Source organism: Camelus bactrianus, chromosome 25, assembly GCF_048773025.1.
Source record: "Camelus bactrianus isolate YW-2024 breed Bactrian camel chromosome 25, ASM4877302v1, whole genome shotgun sequence".
Lineage (NCBI taxonomy): Eukaryota > Metazoa > Chordata > Mammalia > Artiodactyla > Camelidae > Camelus > Camelus bactrianus.
This window is the reverse complement of record NC_133563.1, coordinates 30,079,161-30,100,087: the sequence shown is the minus strand read 5'-3', so window position 1 is coordinate 30,100,087 and position 20,927 is coordinate 30,079,161. Positions and strand designations below refer to the sequence as shown.

Sequence of the window (20,927 nt, the reverse complement as noted above, 5' to 3'; positions counted from 1 at the left end):
GAAGAGCAGAGCCAGGAGAAGCTGCGTATTGGTCCAGTCTTCCAAATGTATAGGTCAGGAAGCTGGGAACCCGAGCAGTCTGAGGGGCAAAGTCAGACTCAGCTGCCTGGTGACCTGGCTCCTGCACAGAGTCCACTGCAAACATCAGGGTCTCCTGATCATACACAGTCTTGGGGCGGGGCCGGGAAGCTGGCCCTACCACTGGGGAAAGGAGGTGGATGCCTATGTCGTATCTTGAAAGAGGAAGAGCTACCATTTGTTGGAGATAGAAATGCAAGAAAAAAGTCATTATGGTAAGTGCTCTCATAGCACTGCGGGATGAAGAGAGATTCTTAGCGGGGAGGGGAGGGTTTCACAGAAGAGATAATAAAACTCAATGTTGAAGGTTGAGCATGAGTTTGTAAGATTGTTAAGATGGTGGAGAAAAGGCAGAAGACAAAAGTATTGTTCAGAAAGGAGAGAATTGTTTGTAGCTACTGAATTGGCGTCTCCAGAGTCGCAGAGGCGGAACAGTGGCTTGGTACGTTTAGGCACCGTGGATTTGGATTGCCAGGAGTATGGGGTGAAAGGCGGGAAGACAGGTAGCTATTACAGGTTTTAAAGCAGGAGAGTGATATGATCAGATTTGTGTCTTAGAAAGGCTGCTCCAGCATTGATGTGGAGGATGAATGTGGGAGCAGCTTGGAGGCTGCTAAAGGATCTGGCTGGGACAGGATCAAGTCCTGATGTCAGGCAAGAGCCGCGGGGATGGGTCTAAGAACTGCTGCAGAGGCGGAGTTAGCTGGATTTCATGGCCTCTTGGGTACAGAGAGTTAAGCCAGAGGAATGTGACCTTGGGTCCAGCTGAGCGACCTGATGCCATCCATGAGGTACCCAGTGGGTGTGGAGGAGGGGCGAATGTATTTCTGGAGGAAGCCTTACGTTTGGGGTGTGGTCCTAGAGGAGGAAGTGGATTGAGCCACAACAGAAGTACTTAAGAGAAGTTCTGTTTGTGAAATGCCCGGCAAATTGGCTCTTCCCTTTCCGGTTGTGCTCACTTACTTTCCATTCCCAACACCAGCCAGAGTGATTTTTCTGCAGATCAGGAGTGACCGCCTTGTTGAAACTGCTGTGGCTCCACCTTTGACTTGCCTTTGCCTTCAGAATAAAACCCAAGCCCCTTCCCATGGCCTTTGCTCCCTGCGTGATCTGGCCCCCATCCGTCTCTTCATCCTCCACGTGCCCACTTGCTTCGGCCACCCGGCCTCCTTGCCGCTTTAAAACACCAGGCATCTCTCTTCTCAGCAGCGTTGGCACGTGCTCTGCTGTTTTCCGTCTCCCCCGCCTTGAAGAAGAGAACTGTCCAGTCTTTGCTGGGTGTCGCGTGGACCTGGGCCTGTGGGAGGAGTAGGTATTTGTGGATGGGTGAGCACAATCTGTGGGTGTTCCTGTCCGCCCCCCTCACAATCCTCAGCACGGACTAAACACTTGAGTGACCTTCCTGTGGGCCAGAGCTGGGTTAGAAGCACCAGGTGGAGAAGCGGTCCCTTTTTTTCAAATAAGCTCTTACTTTCTTTGCCGACCCCAAAGATAAAGCCAACTGATTCTTTCTGAGACCTTTCCTACCAGTCACGCTCAGGGGTATTTTTAAATAAGTCACTGATAGTTTAAGGTGCGCCTAGGAGCTTTCACAACATGTGCATCTCCATGTGCTGTTTGTCATGGTTAGTCATTAATCTTCAGCCTGTTCTCTGTGTAAGGACACACGTGCCAGCCGTCAGTTCTAGTGAAAACGATGTCCAGGGTCGCGTCGAGCTCTCAGTAACGCCTGTGAAAGCTGCGCTACAGTCCCCTAGGTGCGCCTGAGCCGAGTGGACTCCCTGCCTGTGGCTTTGACGCCTCCCGCCATGCCGAGCACAGTGGTGAGTTAGCACAGGGACCCACATGAAGCGGCCGGTGGGGAGCTCGGGTGGCACAGCCCAGTGAGCCGTCAGTGGACATCTCCCCACGTAGCTTTTGTCCCTTCCCCCTCCTTAAAGAGTGACTTGGGTTCTGAAGCAAAGTACTGATCCCAATTCCTGTTTGGCTCCTTCACAGAGAACTCCTAGAATGGGAAGAAAAAGGTTTTCAGGGTTGTCTGTCTAGTGGCCTGCTTACTGAAGCTTTGGCTGATTTTGTCTTTTAAAGGTTCCTCCATCCTCTGGACCCCACTGTGTCAGGTTGGAAGGTTGGAGAACTGATGCTTGAGGGTCAGGAAGACCCCAGGCTTGAATCTTGGTTCTGTCTCTGACCAGCTGCAGGATCCAGAGCCATCCTGAGCTTGAGTCTCCTTATCTGTAAAGTGAGGATAACCAAAACCTCCTTACAGGTTACTGTGAGGATTAAATAAGATAATATACATAAAACACATTCCTGTTGTTTTTTATCGTCATCATCATCATCGATGTGGTGGGGAAGGGAGTTGAGAATGGGCCAATAAAGGATGTGAGGACAGTTAGGGAGAGGAAGAGAGAAGGAAACGCTGTGCGTCTCTGTCGTGTGAGGAGGGCATGAGTGTCACAGGACGGCTACCTTGAGCAGGGTCCCCCGGAGCCAGCAGGAAGTGACACGAGGTCTCTTTGGCCTCAGCCTGAGCTCTTAGCCACAGTGTCTGCTTCATCTCAGTGTGGCGCCTGGCTCCACTACCAGGCCCTGCTTCTCCCAGGGCTGGGGCTAACCAGAGGCAAAGGCTGCACCTGCCAACAAGTGATGGTTGGATGCTGGTGTGCTGGTGACCCCGTGGAACTGTGGGCCCCCTGTGGTAGCAGTACCAGGTGGTGTGGAGCCAGCAAGGATTCTAGCTGTTAGGTGCAGGGACCGAGCTTCACGGAGAAAAGCAAGACTGGGCTTAGCCCTTCAAGTGGGTTAGGGTCTTGTTACAGAACATGGGATGGCTGTGCCTCTCTGTGGCCCTTTAAGGGAAAGGGACCCATTCCACTTTGTCTGTTCACACTGCTAGTCCTGACGTCCGTGCAAGAATTGGAGTGGTTAAGCAGAAAGAGTCTTGAATATGACATCAAGGGGTTGGAAGAAACACTTAGTTTTTGAAATAAACAGTGTATGTGAAATAAGCAGCAGCATTTGTGAGTGCCAGTGGTGTTCTGTACACCGTGAATTCTCGGTGCTTTCCATGCAGAGGCAGATTCATGTGACTCATATTTACTGAGCCCCCACTCTGGGCCTGGCAGAGTCCCTGACCTCAAGATGTGTCCACACCTAAAGTGTAACTTCTGTCTACACAGGAAAGGGGACTTTTGCGAGTTAACAGTTCTATGCAGTTCCTTTTCTTTGGCTTGGGAAGTTGATAGTTTGGTGGTGTTTTCTTGCATGGAGTAGATTCTTAGAATCCTCTAGGAAGTGTTGCTGAAGTGGTACATTGAATCTTCGCTGCAGATCTCAACTGTGAAATGACTTACCAAGGGGAGCCCAGACTCTTAGTATTAGGCTCTGCAGATCTTCCCTGCCTGTGGGTCAGATTCCCCCAACACAGCCATTCAGCTGCAGGTAGAACAGAGGACACCAAGTGTTTCTGTTTGAAATCAGTCTGAATCGAGGAGAGCCTGAATCTTAAGGACACTTTTTATTTATAGTCTTAAAACAGCGCAGATAAACAACTTAAAGCCTATATTTGTGGATGACCTGTCAACTTTCCATTTTTCGGCTGTGTTATGCAAATCTAATTTTATTTTAGGTTGATCATTTCCCCTTGCGTAGCAGCCTCATTCAACTCTTATTCATCTTGAAACTAACCCACGATAACGTCTTTACCTCTTCCTCTCATATGCGCTGCTGTCGCCCTCCCTCTGTTTGCGGGTCTTCGGTGCTGCTGCTGGTGTTGACTACCTGTGACACAGGATGATTCTCAGCGCCCCAGCTTCTGCTCCTCCAGTGAATAGGGGCTGTGCTTCCAGTATTTGAGCTGAATGCTGAAAAAAAAAAGAGAGAGAGCAGGCCAGGCCCCTTTAGGTCTGGGGAAGAGTGTTGAGGACAGGCTTTCAGCAGAGATGTCAGCAGAGGCACAGGCTCTCAGGTGGGAACAAGCTTGTTGGTGCAGGAAGGCAGCAGGTGTGGCTTAGACATGAGGAGTGGGGAGTGTGGGGACAAAAGTCAGAGGGCTGCGGGGCTGGGTCACATAGGGCCTGGCTGTCAGTAGTGAGGACCTGGGTTTTATTCTGAGAACAGTGAATTCATTCATCCTTCCTTCCTCGTGTGTGTGTGTGTTTTCCTTTCATTCAATACAACAAATTCTTACTGAGCATCTTTGTGAAAAAAGAAACAAACATAAGTCGTATCCTCAAAGAGCTTTTAGTTGAGGAAGAGTCACAGGTACCTAAACCCCTAAAATACAGAGTAAAGAGTGGAATGATTTGGGAAGTGCGGATAAAAGGGTAATGAGGATTCATATTTTATGAATAACTTCCTTCATCGGTCTCATCAAAAGCAGTACCAGGCTCCCCACTGACTGCAGTGAGAGGTTTTGCTGCTGTTCCTCTGCAGCAGGTGGAAGTGAGGGGCGTGCAGCTGGGGGAGCCGGGGGAAGACACAGTATTGGTTTTCACACCGAGGCCAGTGCCTGGCCCAGAGCGCTGTCCAGTGTGTGCCAGCAGTTAATGGATGCATGAGTGAGCAAATGATGTAAAAACCCGAGCTTGAACCTCAGAACAGACACTTGCATGGTTTGCCCGACCTCTCCTCTTGTTTGAGGTGATGACATGATGACTGTCTCTTCTGGTACCTTTATATACAGCACTCTTCATTACCACCTCGGATTACTTTCTGGGCTCATGCTTGATTCACACTGCAGTTATCCACGTACATTCCAGTATGTGCAGTCTTCTGATGGATACAGAAACATATTGTATCGATTTGGCTCTGAGGCTGCATAAGAGCTTAAGTTATGGTTTCCTCCTCAGAGAGTTTATTCGAATGTCAATTAGGCATCTCCCTCCTCCCTGAAAAGTAGCGTGATTGCTCATCAAGGTGAAAGCTGAATCAGGCTCTGAACCAATATTAGGCCGATGTAGTCTTCCAGTGATTTCCGTGTTAAAGGAATTACACAGAAGAGCATTTGCTTTATGGTGCTTATGAGACAAATGCATCTGTTAAAATGCATTTTTGAAATCACCTCTCTGAATATGACTATAAAATAATAGGATGGAAAACACTCCTTTTTTTTCCTCCAAGTTGAGTTAAAAAATCTTTTCATGGAAGACATCACTTTGCTGGTAGGAGTGCTTGTTTCAGAGATGTTTTGCTGTCACTACTCCAAGTTTTTCAGGAATGTCTCTCTTGGAAGCACCTTCAGGGGAGAGGGTAATGGTGCTGGCAGTTTTTGAGCACCTGCTCCGTGCAGGGCCTTGTGCCAGCCACATCCAGGTATATTCATCTATTTAATGCTCAGCGTCTGCCTAGAGATATCTGTAAGAAATTCTATGCTATTGTTTTATTGTTACCTAATTTTTCCCTTTCTCTATAAGTATGCTCATAAGATTTAGCTGCAGAGATTTGTGCTTATTTTCAAAAAATCACATCTACCTGAAATGATACATTTTCCCCAGTGTATTGGAAAGAAAGTGCCATAGACTTAGAAAGTGGTTCTAAAATAGAAGATGGTAATGAGTAATAGCGATCATACTGCCATTGCTCATTTAACAGAAGTGTATTATATTCCAATAAAATGCTTTTTAAGGAAGTTGCCAGAATAACTGTTTTAAGGTATAAAACTAACTTAAAATGTTTAAGTTCCGTCTATCCTGTTAAATCATTACTCATGGTACTGTAGGGTCATATCCCTCATACACGTGTGACTGTTAAACACACACACACACACATATGTGTATATATATATACATACATACATACACATATATACATATATATACACATAGCACGTGCACACACTCGTACATACATTTAAACTTTGGTTATTTCAAACCCTCAGGGAAGAATTACAGAGAGCCAGGTTTTCTGAATACAAACTTTATTCTATTCAACCATTTTCAAAGCAAGTCTTGCATTGCATAGTGACTTCATTTCATAAGCATTTTGAGCTTCTGCCATCTACTGGGCACTGGGACTGGGAATTCAGCCATCAACAGGTTCCCTGGTCCCCTGTCTCTCATGAGCCTTCATTCTTCCAGTGGAGGGAGACCAACTCCATTATGGTGAACAGGTGTCAGCAGGACCATTTCCCAGCAGGGTAGTGCTCTAGAGGATCTAGCATGAAGTGTGAAAGAGTACCTGGGGGTGCTGAGAGGGCACACTGCTGAGGCTGACCATAGAAGGCCTCTTGGAGGAAGGGGCTTTTCATCCGAGGTCTGGATGAAAAAAAAGAGCCCATCATCTGAAGAGCTTCAGGAGGAGAGTTCTAGGCAGGGGATCAGCTGGTACAGATGTGCTGAGCTGGGAACAGGCATGGCTGGATTCCTGTGCATCTCTGTGAACATCTGTCATTTGCACACTGTGCTCTGACCCACGGATGCTGCTCAGCCTGGAAGGGTGTGAAAGTTTCCATGTTCCTACCCTGAGTGACCTCTCACTCTTAAGGAATTTTTCATTCTTATGTCCAGTTTGTTATAATCTTTCTGAATCCTCTGGTTGCCAGCTTCTGTCGGTGTGATTTCTCCAGCAGTCTCTCTCTAATTTGCAACAGCCTGTATCTTCTCTGTGCACTCAGATGACCAGACTTGCTAGGGCTATGCCTGAAATAAAAGTAGCAAGTCTCCATATCAAGGTGGGAAGTGCTTGTCTAGATTAACGCCCTTGCTCTTTAGTAACGTAGAGAAGGTGCGGTTGCTGTATATTGGAAAGTTCTCGAAGGGGCAGGTGTTACTCTGTTATTAGAGATAAGCGTATTCTTCTGGTTGCCCTTATCTATTCATCCACCTGCCCCCTCTCCCTCTCTCACAAACACATACCCTTTTGAGTTGATCAACTTCAGATGCATACTTAGAAACACAGACATATATTTTAACATACTTTTAATGGGTGGAGAGTTACAAAAATTTTATAGCCATATCATCCGCCACTCTTTTCTTAGCTTTATTTACTTCTATGCGTAGGGCATTTCAAAAGATGTCCCTGCAGGTGTTGCTTGTCTGGGAGTTGAGGGGATGGCCCTCTGTAGCACATTTAGACATGTGTTATTTCCAGAGGGAGCCTTGTTTGATTGAAGAGCAGTGTCCCCTGGCTCTCTTAAACAAGGAGCTCTTAAAAGTGCATTTTACTCAGCTGCCTTTTGCTGGTGGCCAAATACTAGAGTGTAAAAAGAAAAGTGTCACCCAGACTTAGCGGTGGCTCTAGCTGTCGGATGTTATTAATAACCTTTAAAAATAATAAGTACGTGAACTTTACATCCTCTTAGTTTATAGACAGGTTGGTAAAAATTCAACATAAATTCCTGAGACATTCCCCCCTGCAAAAAAGGAAGCAGATAACTGGTCTCGTTAAAGGTTACAGCCGAAATCTTCCCCAGCGCTTTGCTTATTTGGAGTCATTAACCCTAAATGTGCCTCGACATTAAAGCCCATCCATTAACTTCTCTGCGAGCAGAATCATCCTTCAGTGGCTGTCACTGCCCAGAGCTGAACGGATAGGTTATTTTTTCCCAGAAGCATCGTTTTTCCTTTCTTGAAAATAATTAAGAAATGGTAAGGTCGGGGAGAAACGTGGGTGTTTCTTCTGCAGTGGATTTATGGGTGGCTTGTTTGAAAAAGCATAGGCTGGTTTTTTTTCTCTTACCTGATGTGTGACACTCGGCAAGCTGTTCTGCTTCTCTAAAGCCCAGGGCTTCCATCAGGAAAAAAAAAAAAAACAGCAGTAATACGTATATAAAAATAAATGGTGGCTGTTAACTAGGATTATTCTTAAAACATCCTTGCCACAAAAGCAGTTCATCAAGGGATAAGCCTGTCAGATTCTCTTAGAATGAGTGCCGATTTGTCTTACTGGCCCTGCTTTCTTTCCCTCACACCCGCCTAGCTGCCTAAATGTCTTCTAATTTCTTCACTCGGATTTGTCTCTGAAAACTGGTGGATATTCCCCTCTTGAGATGACACTCTGTTTCCAGTCTCAGTTCCTCTCAGATATCACTGGCACGCAGAACTGGATGGGCTGGGAGAGGGACTTCTGCTGTGAAGACCTGGTTCAAATTCCTCTGTCACCTGGGCCAGTTACACTTTCTAAGCCTGTCTCCTGATCTGTGAAAGGAATTTAATAATAGTACTTATGTATAGGGTTTTGTGAGAATTACGTTAGATAAGCTGTGTAGACCCCAGCACCTTTATGGTTCAGACTAAGCATTTATTTTAAAATCTTTCTTCTTATCGCCAAAGTGCAAACCTCAGGCCTCTGAAATCACTCACACTTTGTCTCTTCCCTGAAAGTGTATCATAAAGCACTGTTTCCTTAAGAGTGGTGTGCATGTCACTGCTGTTAGGTGAGATGATTTGAGGTACTAAACAGATGGGCATTTTCTGTAGTTAGAGATCCATAGTAATTTTTAGGGTATCTTCTATTAATGATAAGTGAGCCAGATCTTTACAGTGTATTTAAGTAAAAAAAAAAAAAGATGTGAATGGATTTAAAGAAAAATATTTAATTAAGTAGAAGTGCAGATGGGGCTTGGCTGTGACAGAGTCGTGGAGGTGGGAAGTGATGAGCTTGGTGGAAATGGCGTTCGGCTCGCGGTCTGAAAATGCTGATTTTTAGTCCCAGCATCCTGTTTGAGAGACATTAATGTGAAATGTGACTTTAGGACTTTCCGGCTCTGGGACTTTGGGCAAGTTAGTTCATCTTTTCCTCCCTCCCTCCCTTCCTCCAAGTATTTATTGAAGGCCTACCACATTTCCTAATCTGAAAAATACAGAGGCTACTTCACAGGGGTTTTGTAAGGATGCAGTGTAAGGTGATCGTGTCGTATGCACGTGGTGGTCTCCTCTCCCAAGCTTGTACCCGGCGTAGTAAGTGCTCTGTAAACCTTGGTTCTTATGTTGTTTAGGACTTGCGGTTGCAAGTGGTGGAGTCCCAGCTTCAGTTAGCTTCGGACAAAAGGAACTTTTTGTCTCCTGTGCTCAGGCTGCAGGAGGGTTAGTAGTGACATAGCCTTGGGGACAGCTGGAAGCAAGGACTCAGTTGCCACCAGGACTCCCTCTGCCTCTTGTCTCTGGTGCTTTGTCTCTGTTACCATCATTCTGTCTGGCCGGATTCTTCCACACACTGGCAGCCCCATCGCATCAGGAAGGGACTGCATGTTATGAGACCAGCATGGGTCCTGCTCACCCGGCCAGTCACTGGTGCCCTGAGAACAGGAACCACAGGAAAGGCGCGGCACCCACTGAACCCCATGGTTAGAGTGGCAGGAGAGCCCGTTTTGCAGGAGAAGGGGGATGATGGATGCCTGCGGCCGTGGCCCTGAGCCCTTCTGGGAAGGAAGTACTTGCCCTCTCTAGGCCTCAGTTTTCTCATCTGAAACCTTGAGCTTTAGATGATGTCGTGGTGTGATGAGTATGCATTTAATGTTTTTAAACCATGTATGTACAAGTTTATTATTATTGCTGCTGTTGCTCCTGCCCTCCAGATCTTGACGCACCATCCAGGGGTTCCCAACCTGTGGATGAATCATTGAATGTTTGGGGAAGCAGAGGGGAGCTTGAAGTTATTTTAAGAAGTTAGATTGACATGCCGTAAGGATATCTATGTTGCCTTGTTTTTGAAGTATAATACACATATAGAAAAGAGTGCATATCCTAAGTGCACAGTTTGATGAATTTTCACGAACAACACAGTTGTGTATGCAACACCTGTGGTTAAGAATCAGCAGTGACAGTCCCTGAGAAGCCAGCCTCACCCCTCCTCCCACCCTGCCGCAGCACACGTAGATTGCTGGAGATGTGTTGATGCATCACCTGGGAAATCATTTACAAGCATTACCAGCATCATGCTAGCATTTTCTATGCTGTGATTTTTAATCAACAGAATTTTTAAAATACATCTGGCATTATGTCAATTTTTGTTTAACACTAAAAGGAATCCTCAAGTTGAAAAGCTTGAGAAGCTCTTCAGGTCACTCTTATGTATTACACCCCCTTAAATGTTATCTTTCTGGCTGAGAATCCCAGTGGGTGATCAGATGTGGCTTTTTCCCTGGGAATGTCATTTCTGTCCTGTGCTTGCCTTTTTCCCTTCCCAGGTTGTAAACTCTCCAAGTGAAGAAATCAAGTCTTAAGGTTTCTTAGATGTCTTCTATTTTCTTTCCTGTGCGTAGCTTAACATGGTCACTGACCGACTACTGGGTTCTCCATCTCACCCAACATGGAGCTGTGTGGAACGACTGCCTTTTATCCCAAAGACATAAGTGCTCAAATCCTGGGCACGTCCTGTCTCTGAAATGGTTCACTATTAAGAAATCTGCCAGTTTGTTCTTGCTGCTGTCCTCAGCACAACAAAGGCAGCTACAAATGAGTTATTCTTTTCTTTTCTTTTTTAATTTACCAACTTTTCCAACATCTTTTCCCCCATTTTTCTCTTTTAGGCTTTAGACCAAGATAGAACAGCCTTACAGAAAGTGAAGAAGTCTGTAAAAGCAATATATAATTCCGGTCAAGGTAAGTACTACCAAAGCAGATGACACCAGTCATGTATGTATATAATCTACTGGGTTTTTTTTTTTTTTCTGTTACTTGTAAGTTGTTAATTTTATAGAAGACTTGATACAAATGGCAAACAAGTAGGTCAAAGAAATTCAGTTTTTCTCTTTTTTCCTCTATCATGTCTGTCATTCTAAACATTTTAACTGTTTCTCAGATAAAAAGAAGAAAAAGCATTATTTGCAGTGGGTTTCATTATACACTTAAAAACTTGGCAGAGTTTTAGGTAATTTTGCCCCAAGTGACACAGGAGATATTTTAAATCTCTGTGTGTGGTTGGTCAGTCTGTAGTTCAGTGGCTTCATTTAAACACACGAGGGTCTTTTTCTCCTGGAGTGTACCTGCACACATTTGAAACTCAGGATTGGTGACAGGCATGGGTGAAAGGTAGAGAGGGGGAGAGGGGGCAAGGCTCAGTGGAAGCCTGGGCAGACCTGCCCACCAGAGTCGTGGCTTGTGGCCCAGGGCGTGCCAGGTAACCTGTCACTAAATGTTTTAATTTTGGTCTAATGACTTTGTCATCTTGGAGAGAAGAGTCTGTTGTCAGTGGATAAGGAGAAATAAACCAAATTAAGATGAGTAGTGGGTAACCACAAGAAATGTTAGGTGCCAGCGCCCCAGGGAAGGAGAGGCTTGGAAACATAAGATGAGTTTCAGGGGCTCTGACTCACATCTTTTGTTATCATTACTGCAGTACCAGCTCGCTTTCCCAGAGGTCATGTCCCTAAGGAATCTGTTGTCTGTAACATAGCAGAACACCTGGGAGGAGGGGAGGCAGCAGAATAGAATGGAAAGGCAGGGCTCTGAAGTTGGACAGGTGTGGGTTTGCATCGTTGCTCTGCTCCTTACCAGCAGCGAGACCTTGAGCTGGTTACCTCAGTTTTTCAAACCTCCGTGTTCTTCACTGTAAAATGGGGATCATGATATTATAGCATCATTAAAGGGATTTAATTAGTTAATATCTATAAAGGGCCTACCACCTCATGGGAGTTCAGTAAATTTGTATTTCTTATATTGTATTTATTTATGTACTGACAATTGTGATAACATTATAGAGCTGAAAGAAACATGGAACAAGGCAAAACTCAGCGCCTGGATCCTTCAGGTCCTTCCCTCCTCATCAGAGCTGAGGATCGATTGTCTCATTACTGGAAACCTCATCATCTCTTGTCTTCTTTCACGCCCCAGGCTTAGATCACTGTACAATCTTAATTAACACATTTATATCCTGGGTCCTTGAGCGCTCTCTCTAATTTCTTTATATCCAATAGAACACTAAGTTCTAATTAAAGTAGATAAATTATAGTTGTCTACTTATGTAGTGACCCAGTGCTGTTGTTAAGTCTTGGCCTGAATTATATAACTAATTTATAACTTCTGTCTTAGCTTCTTTCTAATGAGCTCTCACGAGGTGGTCGGCCCGTTACAGGTACTAGCTCTTTGGGGAGGTGAGTGGAGTAAGTAACTGGGTGGTGGCACCGGGGAGCCTCTGAGGTGCTGGTATTGTCTCTTAATTTGGGGTGGGGGGCTGTTACATAGTTAAGTCCACTTTTTGATAATTCATCAAACACAACACTTAGGGCTTATGTGTTTTTCTGTACGTATTGTGTGTATTATGCTTTTTATACAGGTAGGTTCATTAAAGCATTGACTGTGATTTGGAAAAACAAAACAAACGGGGATTTGTTAAACAATGGTATGTCTACATAATAAAACATTCTATAATTTCCGTAAAAAGGACGCTCAGGTGTAGTGTAATCTAGGTTTGAATCCTAGCTCTGTCACTCCTTGTTGAATTCATCAATTATTTAATTTCCATGCGTCTTAAATTGCTTCATCATATAATAAGAAAATAATACCTAATTTACAGAGTATTATATGGACAAAGTAAGGTATTACTTAAGGCCCCTAACACACTGCCTGCCACGTAGTATGTGCTTAACATGTGGTAGATGAGAAAAAGTGGCAGCTAGGTCAGTAGCATGGGTGCCTTCTCTGTATTAACTCAGTCCTTCTGCAGATAATGTTGGACCAGCCTGATTTTATAAAGAGCTTAATGAGCCTTTATCTGCCTCAGGAATAAGTGTCAGTTCTCCGTACCGTTATGGTGTGTGCTCGAGGCTCTCAGCTTGTGAGTCACAAAGGGAGACCGCGGGTTTACAGCTCTGAGCTGCTGCCGTATTTATTCCATTGGGGGCTCCATGTGACTTTTTATTCCCCAAGACATATTCCACCCTTTGCCACAGTGACCACATCATTCGGTAGCTCACGCAGAGGCTCCTGGACTTGGGGACATGCTTCTTTAAAGGATTTCCTTGGTCCCAGCCGTCCTGGGGATGGTGGGAGGGAGAGGTTGTCCCTCTCCCTGTTGTATGTGTGTGAGGTAGACAGTTGAAGGGTGAATGTAGTTTGGTTGTCGTTTCCTCTGCCAGGTTGCACTCTCCTGTGGTTGGGGGCCGCAGCTAGCTGAGCTTTGAATTCCGCCACCAGAATTCAGAATTGTCCACTTTGCCCTAGGTCTGCGCTAGCTAATGGAAAAGCTTCCAGTCATGCATGGCTTTTTAAAATTTTAATTAATTAAAATAAGATAAAACTTTAAATTCAGGCCTCAGTCTCAATAGCCGCATTTTGAGTACTCAGTCGCCGTGTGTGACCAGTGGCCACAGCATTGGACAGTGCAGACCCCGGGTGCTTCCCTCGTCACGGAAGTCCTTTCATGGCCATAGAACATACATCCCGTGGTGCTGTAATTGTGGGCCAGTCTCTCTTGCATTAGACCAGTGAGTCTCAGTCCCGACTGTCCATTAAAATCACCCGAAGAACACTTAAAACACAGAAAGATGGATTCCCTCAGGCCCTCGCTCCCAGGGCTGTTCCAGAGTAAGGTCCCGGTACTGGGCTCACAACAGAATTGCTCCCTAGGTGACTCCCAGAACAGCCGGGGTGGGACCTGCTGCAGAGGACTTGGATCTCCTTGATGAGTGCCGGTGTTGGGTCTCTCAGCTTCATGCTTTGTGCATTTGCCAGCATAGCTTATGAGCTTAACAGACATTTATTGAGCACCTGTTGCATACCGCCGTGCTGGGTGTTGGGTGTCTTAGACAAATCAGACAGACTCTCTGCCTTTATGAATTTTACAGCCCAGTAGGATGGAGAAAGATTAATCAGATCATCAAATCAGAAAGTGCTTATGGCTAGACACTGGTAAGTGCCCTGGAGGAAAGCTTACAGGAGGGAAAGAGCAAGAGGGATCTGGCGCAGATGAGGAGCGTGCTGAGAGGAACACCTGTGGAGGGCATGCCAGTTAGTGGGTGTTCATGCTCTAAGCTAAGCCCAGCGAGCCTTTAAGGTAGGCCTGCCATTATCCCCATTCTGTAGACGATGAAGCTGAAGCTTAAAGAGCCAGATGGTCTCATCCAGGAAGCTGCAGCTAGCAGGGGCTGGAAGGAGAGCCTGACTCCTCCAGCCTTGCTGTTTGCAGCTACTCTGGATCTTCTTGACGCTTGGCAGGGGCTCAACAAGCGTGGAGTGAATTACTGCTTGTCAGCTGGTTGGGAAGGACCCCGGGAAGCTCTGTGTCAGTGGCTGTTAAATATTCACTAATCGTGCATATTCATGAATGAATCCATCACACGCAACCTCCCAGCGTCGCAGCCCCTGGGATGACTTCGGTGGTTCCCAGGTGGGGACCACAAAAGCAGTTATCGTTCCCGTGGCCTGGAAGTGTGCCGATCAGCCCAGGTCTCAGCAACTCCTGGGGCCCAATACGGTTTCTGCAGTCACCAGCGATTACAGCACACCCGGGTTTTTGGTCAGTTTGTGTGGGCAGCACTGTGACATTTAATTCTTAAAAAATAGCTCGGTGAGTAAAACAGTGATGTTGCAGATCTTTCCATGATACATGCCTAGTGGAATCCAGGCCATTCCCATCCTTGAGCTTTTGGCGGCATCCAAAGAAGCCACAAGAGGCTGAACCCTGGTGTCTGTTTCCCAATATGTTTTCATAATTTTCTTGTTTTCTCACAGTGCTTAAGTAACACGAAACCCATCTGATGTTCTTTAAAGATTCAAGACGCATTTCTGTATTTCTGGTTTGAGACTACCAACCACCTACCTCCCCAGAATGATTTGAAAGATGGTTGAGATGGAGGAAAGGTCTTACTCTTAAAATGTATTTTATTATTTTTGCACATAAGCTTTGTCAGTTTTGGTTAGTAAATAGTATAATAATAACTGAAATTTTATAGGGAAAACAAATTATCCCCCTGCAAGCCCTTTAGTATGAAATGGCTTCTGCAATTTGTCTCTTTCTCTTATTTGTTCCTGCTGTGTATGAGGACGTTTTAAAAACAAACAAACAAAAAAAAACTGAGTTCCATGCGCTGCTTGGGTCAAGAGGAAATTTTCCAAGCCATTCAGTTGTCCTATGTTGTTTCTAAGGTTTAAAGTCTTAACAGTATTAAACTGTGGACTATGTTGTCATGTAGAGAGTATGCCTTGGTGTGCATTCCTTCCTCCTCTCCCCACTCTCTCTCTTCACCCCCCGAATATACGTTTAAAATAGCTAGTAATTTCTTGAACATTATAGAAATTTTAAAATGTTTCAATTCTTTGGCACTTTTTCTTTCAAAGGATGGAGCCTAATTTTCTTTCCCTGGAACACGTGCCAGACTTTGAACTTTTTTCTAATGAGGAGAATGTGACGAAAGTGATGCCGTGTTGTTTCCAAGGCCAGTTCGTAAAAGAAATGGCTTCCACTTGGGTCCCCCCAACCCTTTCATTTGTTTTGGAGGAAGCCAGCCACCATGCTGTGAGGACACTCGAGCAGCCCTGTGGAGAGAGGTGTCCAACCAAAAACGACCGCTTAGCCCCAGGCAAACCTTCAGGTGACTCACACCTTGCTCTCGGTCTTTAGGTGAGACCTGAGGTCAGAGCAGTAGAAGTCGGGCTGGCAGTCATAGGATTTCTGCCCCTACTAGCCTGGGCATGCGTACGCATATGGTGGGTCCAGTGTAAGTCAGTGTATGTCTCTTGAGAAAGAAGAGCTTACTGTGTCTCAGTGCTGATGAGAAACAAAGTGATAACACACTATGCTTTTATAAATTGGAAGAGTCATGTGGTTCATTGAAAGCATGGGTGTACCAAATTTGTTGTTCTATCAAATGACTGAGTTGAATTCATTGATCGTTTTGAATATATTATTACCTAAACACACACATATACATCTTTCCTTAGCAATAAAGACCCAGGACATTCTTCTGCTAGATCTTCTTCTGTGATTAAAAAATAGTAATAAAATTTTTTGCACAAATCAAAATGTGTATTTCCTTATCCTATGGTGGCTTCCTTGCGATTTATGCCAAGATATATTTGGAATATATTTTAGTTTATTCGTAACACATGGTACCCACTAGAAGTCTCTATAACATTGTTAGTCTGAAAGTTGGGACTTTTAAATCCCTTAATTTTAGTGAAGGAAAAAACAACAATGGTATATAATTTGATTACAAGCGTATGATATGGCAGTTTTGTTTCTAAAATGTAGCTAAATTGTCGTAAGTGGTCCCATAGCTTTTTCATGTCAGGAAAGGAAGCACTTGGCTTTCTTGTTGCCTTCTCTTTTATTCTGCTTTCATTTTCAGTTAGGATTATGTAGTGAGTTGTTTTATAAGAACATTTGTGGTTTTTAAAGCAAAATTAAAGTGTAATGTTCACCTCAGATTTTCATTTTGATAATTTATCTATTTTAAGAAATAGCTCATCATGTGTAATGAAATCTAAGATTTTAAAGGTAAAGTGCTAATAAATTCATCGGTGGCTGGGAAGTGAATGTTTTTGTATCCAAGGAACTTCATTTTAGCTGCTTTCTTTAGTTAACATTTTCTCAAATTTAAAGGTATAATGTGAGGTGAGTTGTAAGTAGAGTTGGTAATTAAGTTTTGAGTCTTAATTATAATGGTATTTCCAATCCTCTGGTTTTCAGTGGGGAGAAAGAGTTTTCTTAACAGGGATGGATAGATAGAGGTAAAATAGAAGAGAATTTTAATAGAAAGATGCAAAAGAATAAAATGTCAAGAGGTATACAGAGAGCATAGTCTGTGTGTTTTCCTATTTGTTGTTTCTCGAGTTTGTGGGTGATAATTTGATTTTTTTTAAATTTTTGAATTAAAGTAAGATTGTTAGTATAAATAAATAAGCAATGCTAGTCCCTTAGAAGTGAAGGCTTTCGATAAAAATACTGTAAATAGATTTGGGGGTAGCAATTTGAGCAAAATCTAAACAAATTACTTTGGGCCTTCAAGGCATTCTGCATTTTTGTGGGTCCATTATTACTTCTTAAGAGGTGAAAACAAATAAAAATAATGAATTCCTTCAGAATGGTCAAGAAAGGAGACTTTTCCAAAAGGAGAGAGTACTACTCCTCAAATGATGTGGGTATAAAACCAGAGGAATTTTTTAAACTGCCTTTAGAAAATTGAAGTCTCTTTCCAGAATACTCTTAAAACTCCAGGCTCTTTGGAAATTGACAGCTTTTGTATTCAAGCCTTTGGCTCAAACACTCTGTCACTTGGAATCAGATTGGAGGTTGGGGGGTATAGCTCAGTGGTAGAGTGTGTGCACGCCCAAGGTCCTGGGTTCAATCCCTGATACCTCCAATTAAAAAAAAGAAAGTGTCAAATCAGAAGCTGTCTGGAGTGTGTGTGCACATGCACTTCCTCATTTGCTGGTCTGGAATGAGTGCTCCCAATTTTTAAATGAGTTAATTTTTTATAATGTTTGCTGGCAACTTATGGGTACATGCTTCATGGGAAATTAACTGACTGTAAATGAAATTGGGAGCACTCATTCCACAACCAGTAGTTTGGGGTTTTTTAAAGCCTCAAGATGAACAACAAAAATACTCTGTTAAGGGTGAATATAAAAAAAAACATGTTTCTGTACCTTAATGGTCCAATTTTGATAGAAGTAATAAATTATAGCCACCATTTGTTGAGTGCCTGCTATATGCCAGGTGCCTGTTGTCACTTAATCATCTCAACAGTCCTGTATGGAAGACATTATCATCCCCAGGTTAGGAGTGAAGGAACCTGCTTTAAATTACTTACAGAGCTAGTAAGTAGCTACAAGTTTTGAAACCTAGTTCTTCATGATCCTCGAGCTGCTGAGGCAGAATTGCCAGGTTAATTAACTGTCAGAGGTGAGTGACTAACCCCCAGCAGGGCGTAAAGGATCCAGTGGGGTGCAGAACTTGTGGGCACACCGCCCTGAAGTGCTTCACATGTGAAGAGAGACGAGGGAAACAAGCAGTGATCCGTGGCATGAAACTGTGAGACAGGTCAGTTAAAAAGGGGAGCAGTTTTGATAGTTCAGATACAAACTAGAGCTGGACTTCAGGACTTTCCACAAAGTGTCTCTCCCAGCCCACTCCTGTTACTAAGGCCTTGATAGTTAGCCTAATTCATGCATGAACAGTGATGCACTTAAAGCAGTATATTCTCTTACGTAGGCTAAACATGCCACCCGCATTCATTTACTGTGGCTTAGTTCAGACAGATTTGGGATCAAATGCTGATTTCACCAAACCTGATTGGTGGTGGGGAACATGTGGACAGAGAATGCCTTGAGCAGTTGATTGTTCATTTCTGAAAGTGGGAAAATAGTTTCTATCTCATTGGCCTGTTGTGAAGAATTAACATGAGTGGTTCAGACCCAGTGTTGGTGGTGGGGATGATTACCTTCATCTTCATCAACTTGAGGCTTTCTGAAATACTGGGGAGAGATTCAGGACAAGGCTAGTTTGTCATCCTAGACCCACTACCATGGAGATGGGTGCAAATGGCATCACCTTGCCCCCCACCCCACCTCAAGCTTCAGTTTTCTTATTCCTAAAATGGGGCGGTAATGCCTACCTTATTGTGGAAATTGGGGAGAACATATATAACACTGAATGTGATACTGGGACATAGTAATCAGTGATAATTATTATAATTATAGTTAGTTGCAAAAATTTAATCAGAGCTGCAAAAAACTGTAGCTAGTATTTATTCAAATAGTTTATTTATTCTCATATCCTTTTATCTTTCTGGGACTCCAGTTACATTTGTGTTAGACTGCTGGATGTTGTCCCCACATGTCATTAAGACTTTGTTTATTAGTCTTTGTGCTCTTTGTGCTTCAGTTGGAATAATTTCTACTTAACCTGTCTTCAAGTTTACTGCTGCTTTCTTCTGCAGTGTCCAGTCTGCTATTAGTCTCACCCAGTTAATTTTTTATTTCAATACTGTAATTTTTAGTTCTTGGATTTCCATTTGGTCCTTTTTGAGAATTTATATCTCCTCTGAAATTCTTCATCTCTTCACCCATTTTATCCAGCCTTTCCTATGGATTCTTGAATGTTTTTATAATACTGATTTTTAAAGTTGTTATATACTAAATCTAACATCAGGGTTGTCTGTGGTTCTCAGTCTCTTGACCGTCTTTTTCTCTCTTGATTTTTGGCTATATTTTTCTGTTTCTTTGCATGTTTAGTAATATGTTTGCATGGTAGACACGGTGAATTGCATGTTGTAGAGACTCCGGATTCTGTTCTTCTTCTGTGAAGTGTGTTTTAAAAGTACATTGTTAAATTGCTAGTGATCACCATCACCTTGATCCTGTAAAACTTTTTCTTAGGGTGAGTTTTAGTTTTGCCCCTACTCCTGGAATATAGCCCTTAGTCCGAAGGCATGGACCTTGGGGTTTCAGCCTAAAGTGTTTACCAAGCCCTGCCAACTTTGTGCGTCTTGAATTCATACTTTCTCGGCATTGGGAAGTGGCTGAAATCTGCTCGGCTCTAAGATGTCGTTTTCCACTGGGCTTATCATTCATGCATGTGCAGTTCAAGGTCAGTCAAGGATTTGAAGGGAGACTATATACAGATTTGAGGGTTCTCCTTTCTGTGACTTCCTCCTTTCTAAAATCCCCCCCCCCATTAATTTCCAGCTGCTAATGCAATCTTGAACTCTGACCTTTGGCACCTCAGCTCAGTAACAGGCCACTTGCTGCTGAAGTTCTGTACTCCTTGCTCAGCATGGACCGAAGTCTGCCTTCAGTTAAATGTGGTCTTCCCCAGAGCAGTTCCCTTCCTTGAAGGATAATATCCCCTCCTGTTTCTTCATATTTTTGTTTCCTCTCCAGTGGCTTCAAATGGTTTTTTTATATTTTGTCCATCATTTTTCATTGTTACTGACAGGAGCCTTGTTGTAGCACAAATTACTCTGTCAAGTTATCAGCTACAGACCTTTGATTATTAAAATTATATACGAGTAATTAATTTATTAAGCACTTCTTGAGCATATAGCTGTAAGGAATTGACAACACTGTTGGCTCACAGGAGGTTACTATGCTTTAGGGCAATTGGACTTGCATAAATAATTAATATATGATGGTATATGACAAATGACTTAAGAGGGGTATAACTTCAGCTCAGGTTAGTGGAGTTAAAAATTGGGATTTCATTTATTCAGTCAAAACTATTAAGTGCCAGAGAGGGGAGTGAGTAATAGGATGAACAGGATAAGCAGTGATTTCTGCACTCTTGAACTCAGTTTATTGCAAAGTAAAATGTATTTACCTACAGTCATGCTTTATTTGAGGTTAAGTTTTAAGGTCTGGGTAAATAGAAAGTAACCCATGGGGTCAAAATAAGCCTTGAAAATCTTTGGATGGCCTATAAAGTACCTTTAAATCGCAACTCCTTTGATGTTTTTGCAAAGTACTGGCGTTCCTTTAGGAGCCCTGCTGTTTAACACACACACAGATACACACACACACACACAGGTACACACACAGGTACACACACAGGTGTACACACACACACACACACACACACACACACACACACACACACACATCTTTAAGCCAGTCACTTTTAGCCCAGGGAGAGGCTCCCTCTTTGAGCAGGTGAAGAAAGAGCAGGTGGCATCAGTCCTCCTGCCCCCGGGACACATGCTTATTGAGAGGAATGGGGGCCCTGGTGCTTCTTACGTTGTTTTTCTCTCTCTGTCTTGTTCTTTCAGATTTACTAAGTTAAATCGCATCAGGTAAAGGCACAGATGTGTAACCCCATTCGTGGTTTTTCCGTCCTTCTCTACTAATCCTCTTTAGCATTTAAAGATTCAGGTTAGCGACGAGCTATAGTTTTCCTTCAGGAGCACCTTCCTCCTTTGAGCAGACCCTCCTTGACAGTTTCAGTCAGGGTTCTGTAGCCTGCCTGTACCTCGC

The 20,927-nt window shown here is 43.7% G+C and overlaps 1 protein-coding gene across 7 annotated transcripts in view; it reads left to right on the top strand.

Moving 5' to 3' along the window:
* Positions 1 to 20,927, top strand: part of ASAP1 (ArfGAP with SH3 domain, ankyrin repeat and PH domain 1) — a 312,023-nt gene that overhangs the window by 173,671 nt on the left and 117,425 nt on the right. For all 7 annotated transcript variants that reach the window (XM_074353079.1, XM_074353081.1, XM_074353075.1 and 4 more), the window contains one exon: positions 10,550 to 10,622. In XM_074353079.1, the coding sequence (XP_074209180.1) occupies positions 10,550 to 10,622 (73 nt within the window). The remainder of the gene's footprint in view (positions 1 to 10,549; positions 10,623 to 20,927) is intronic.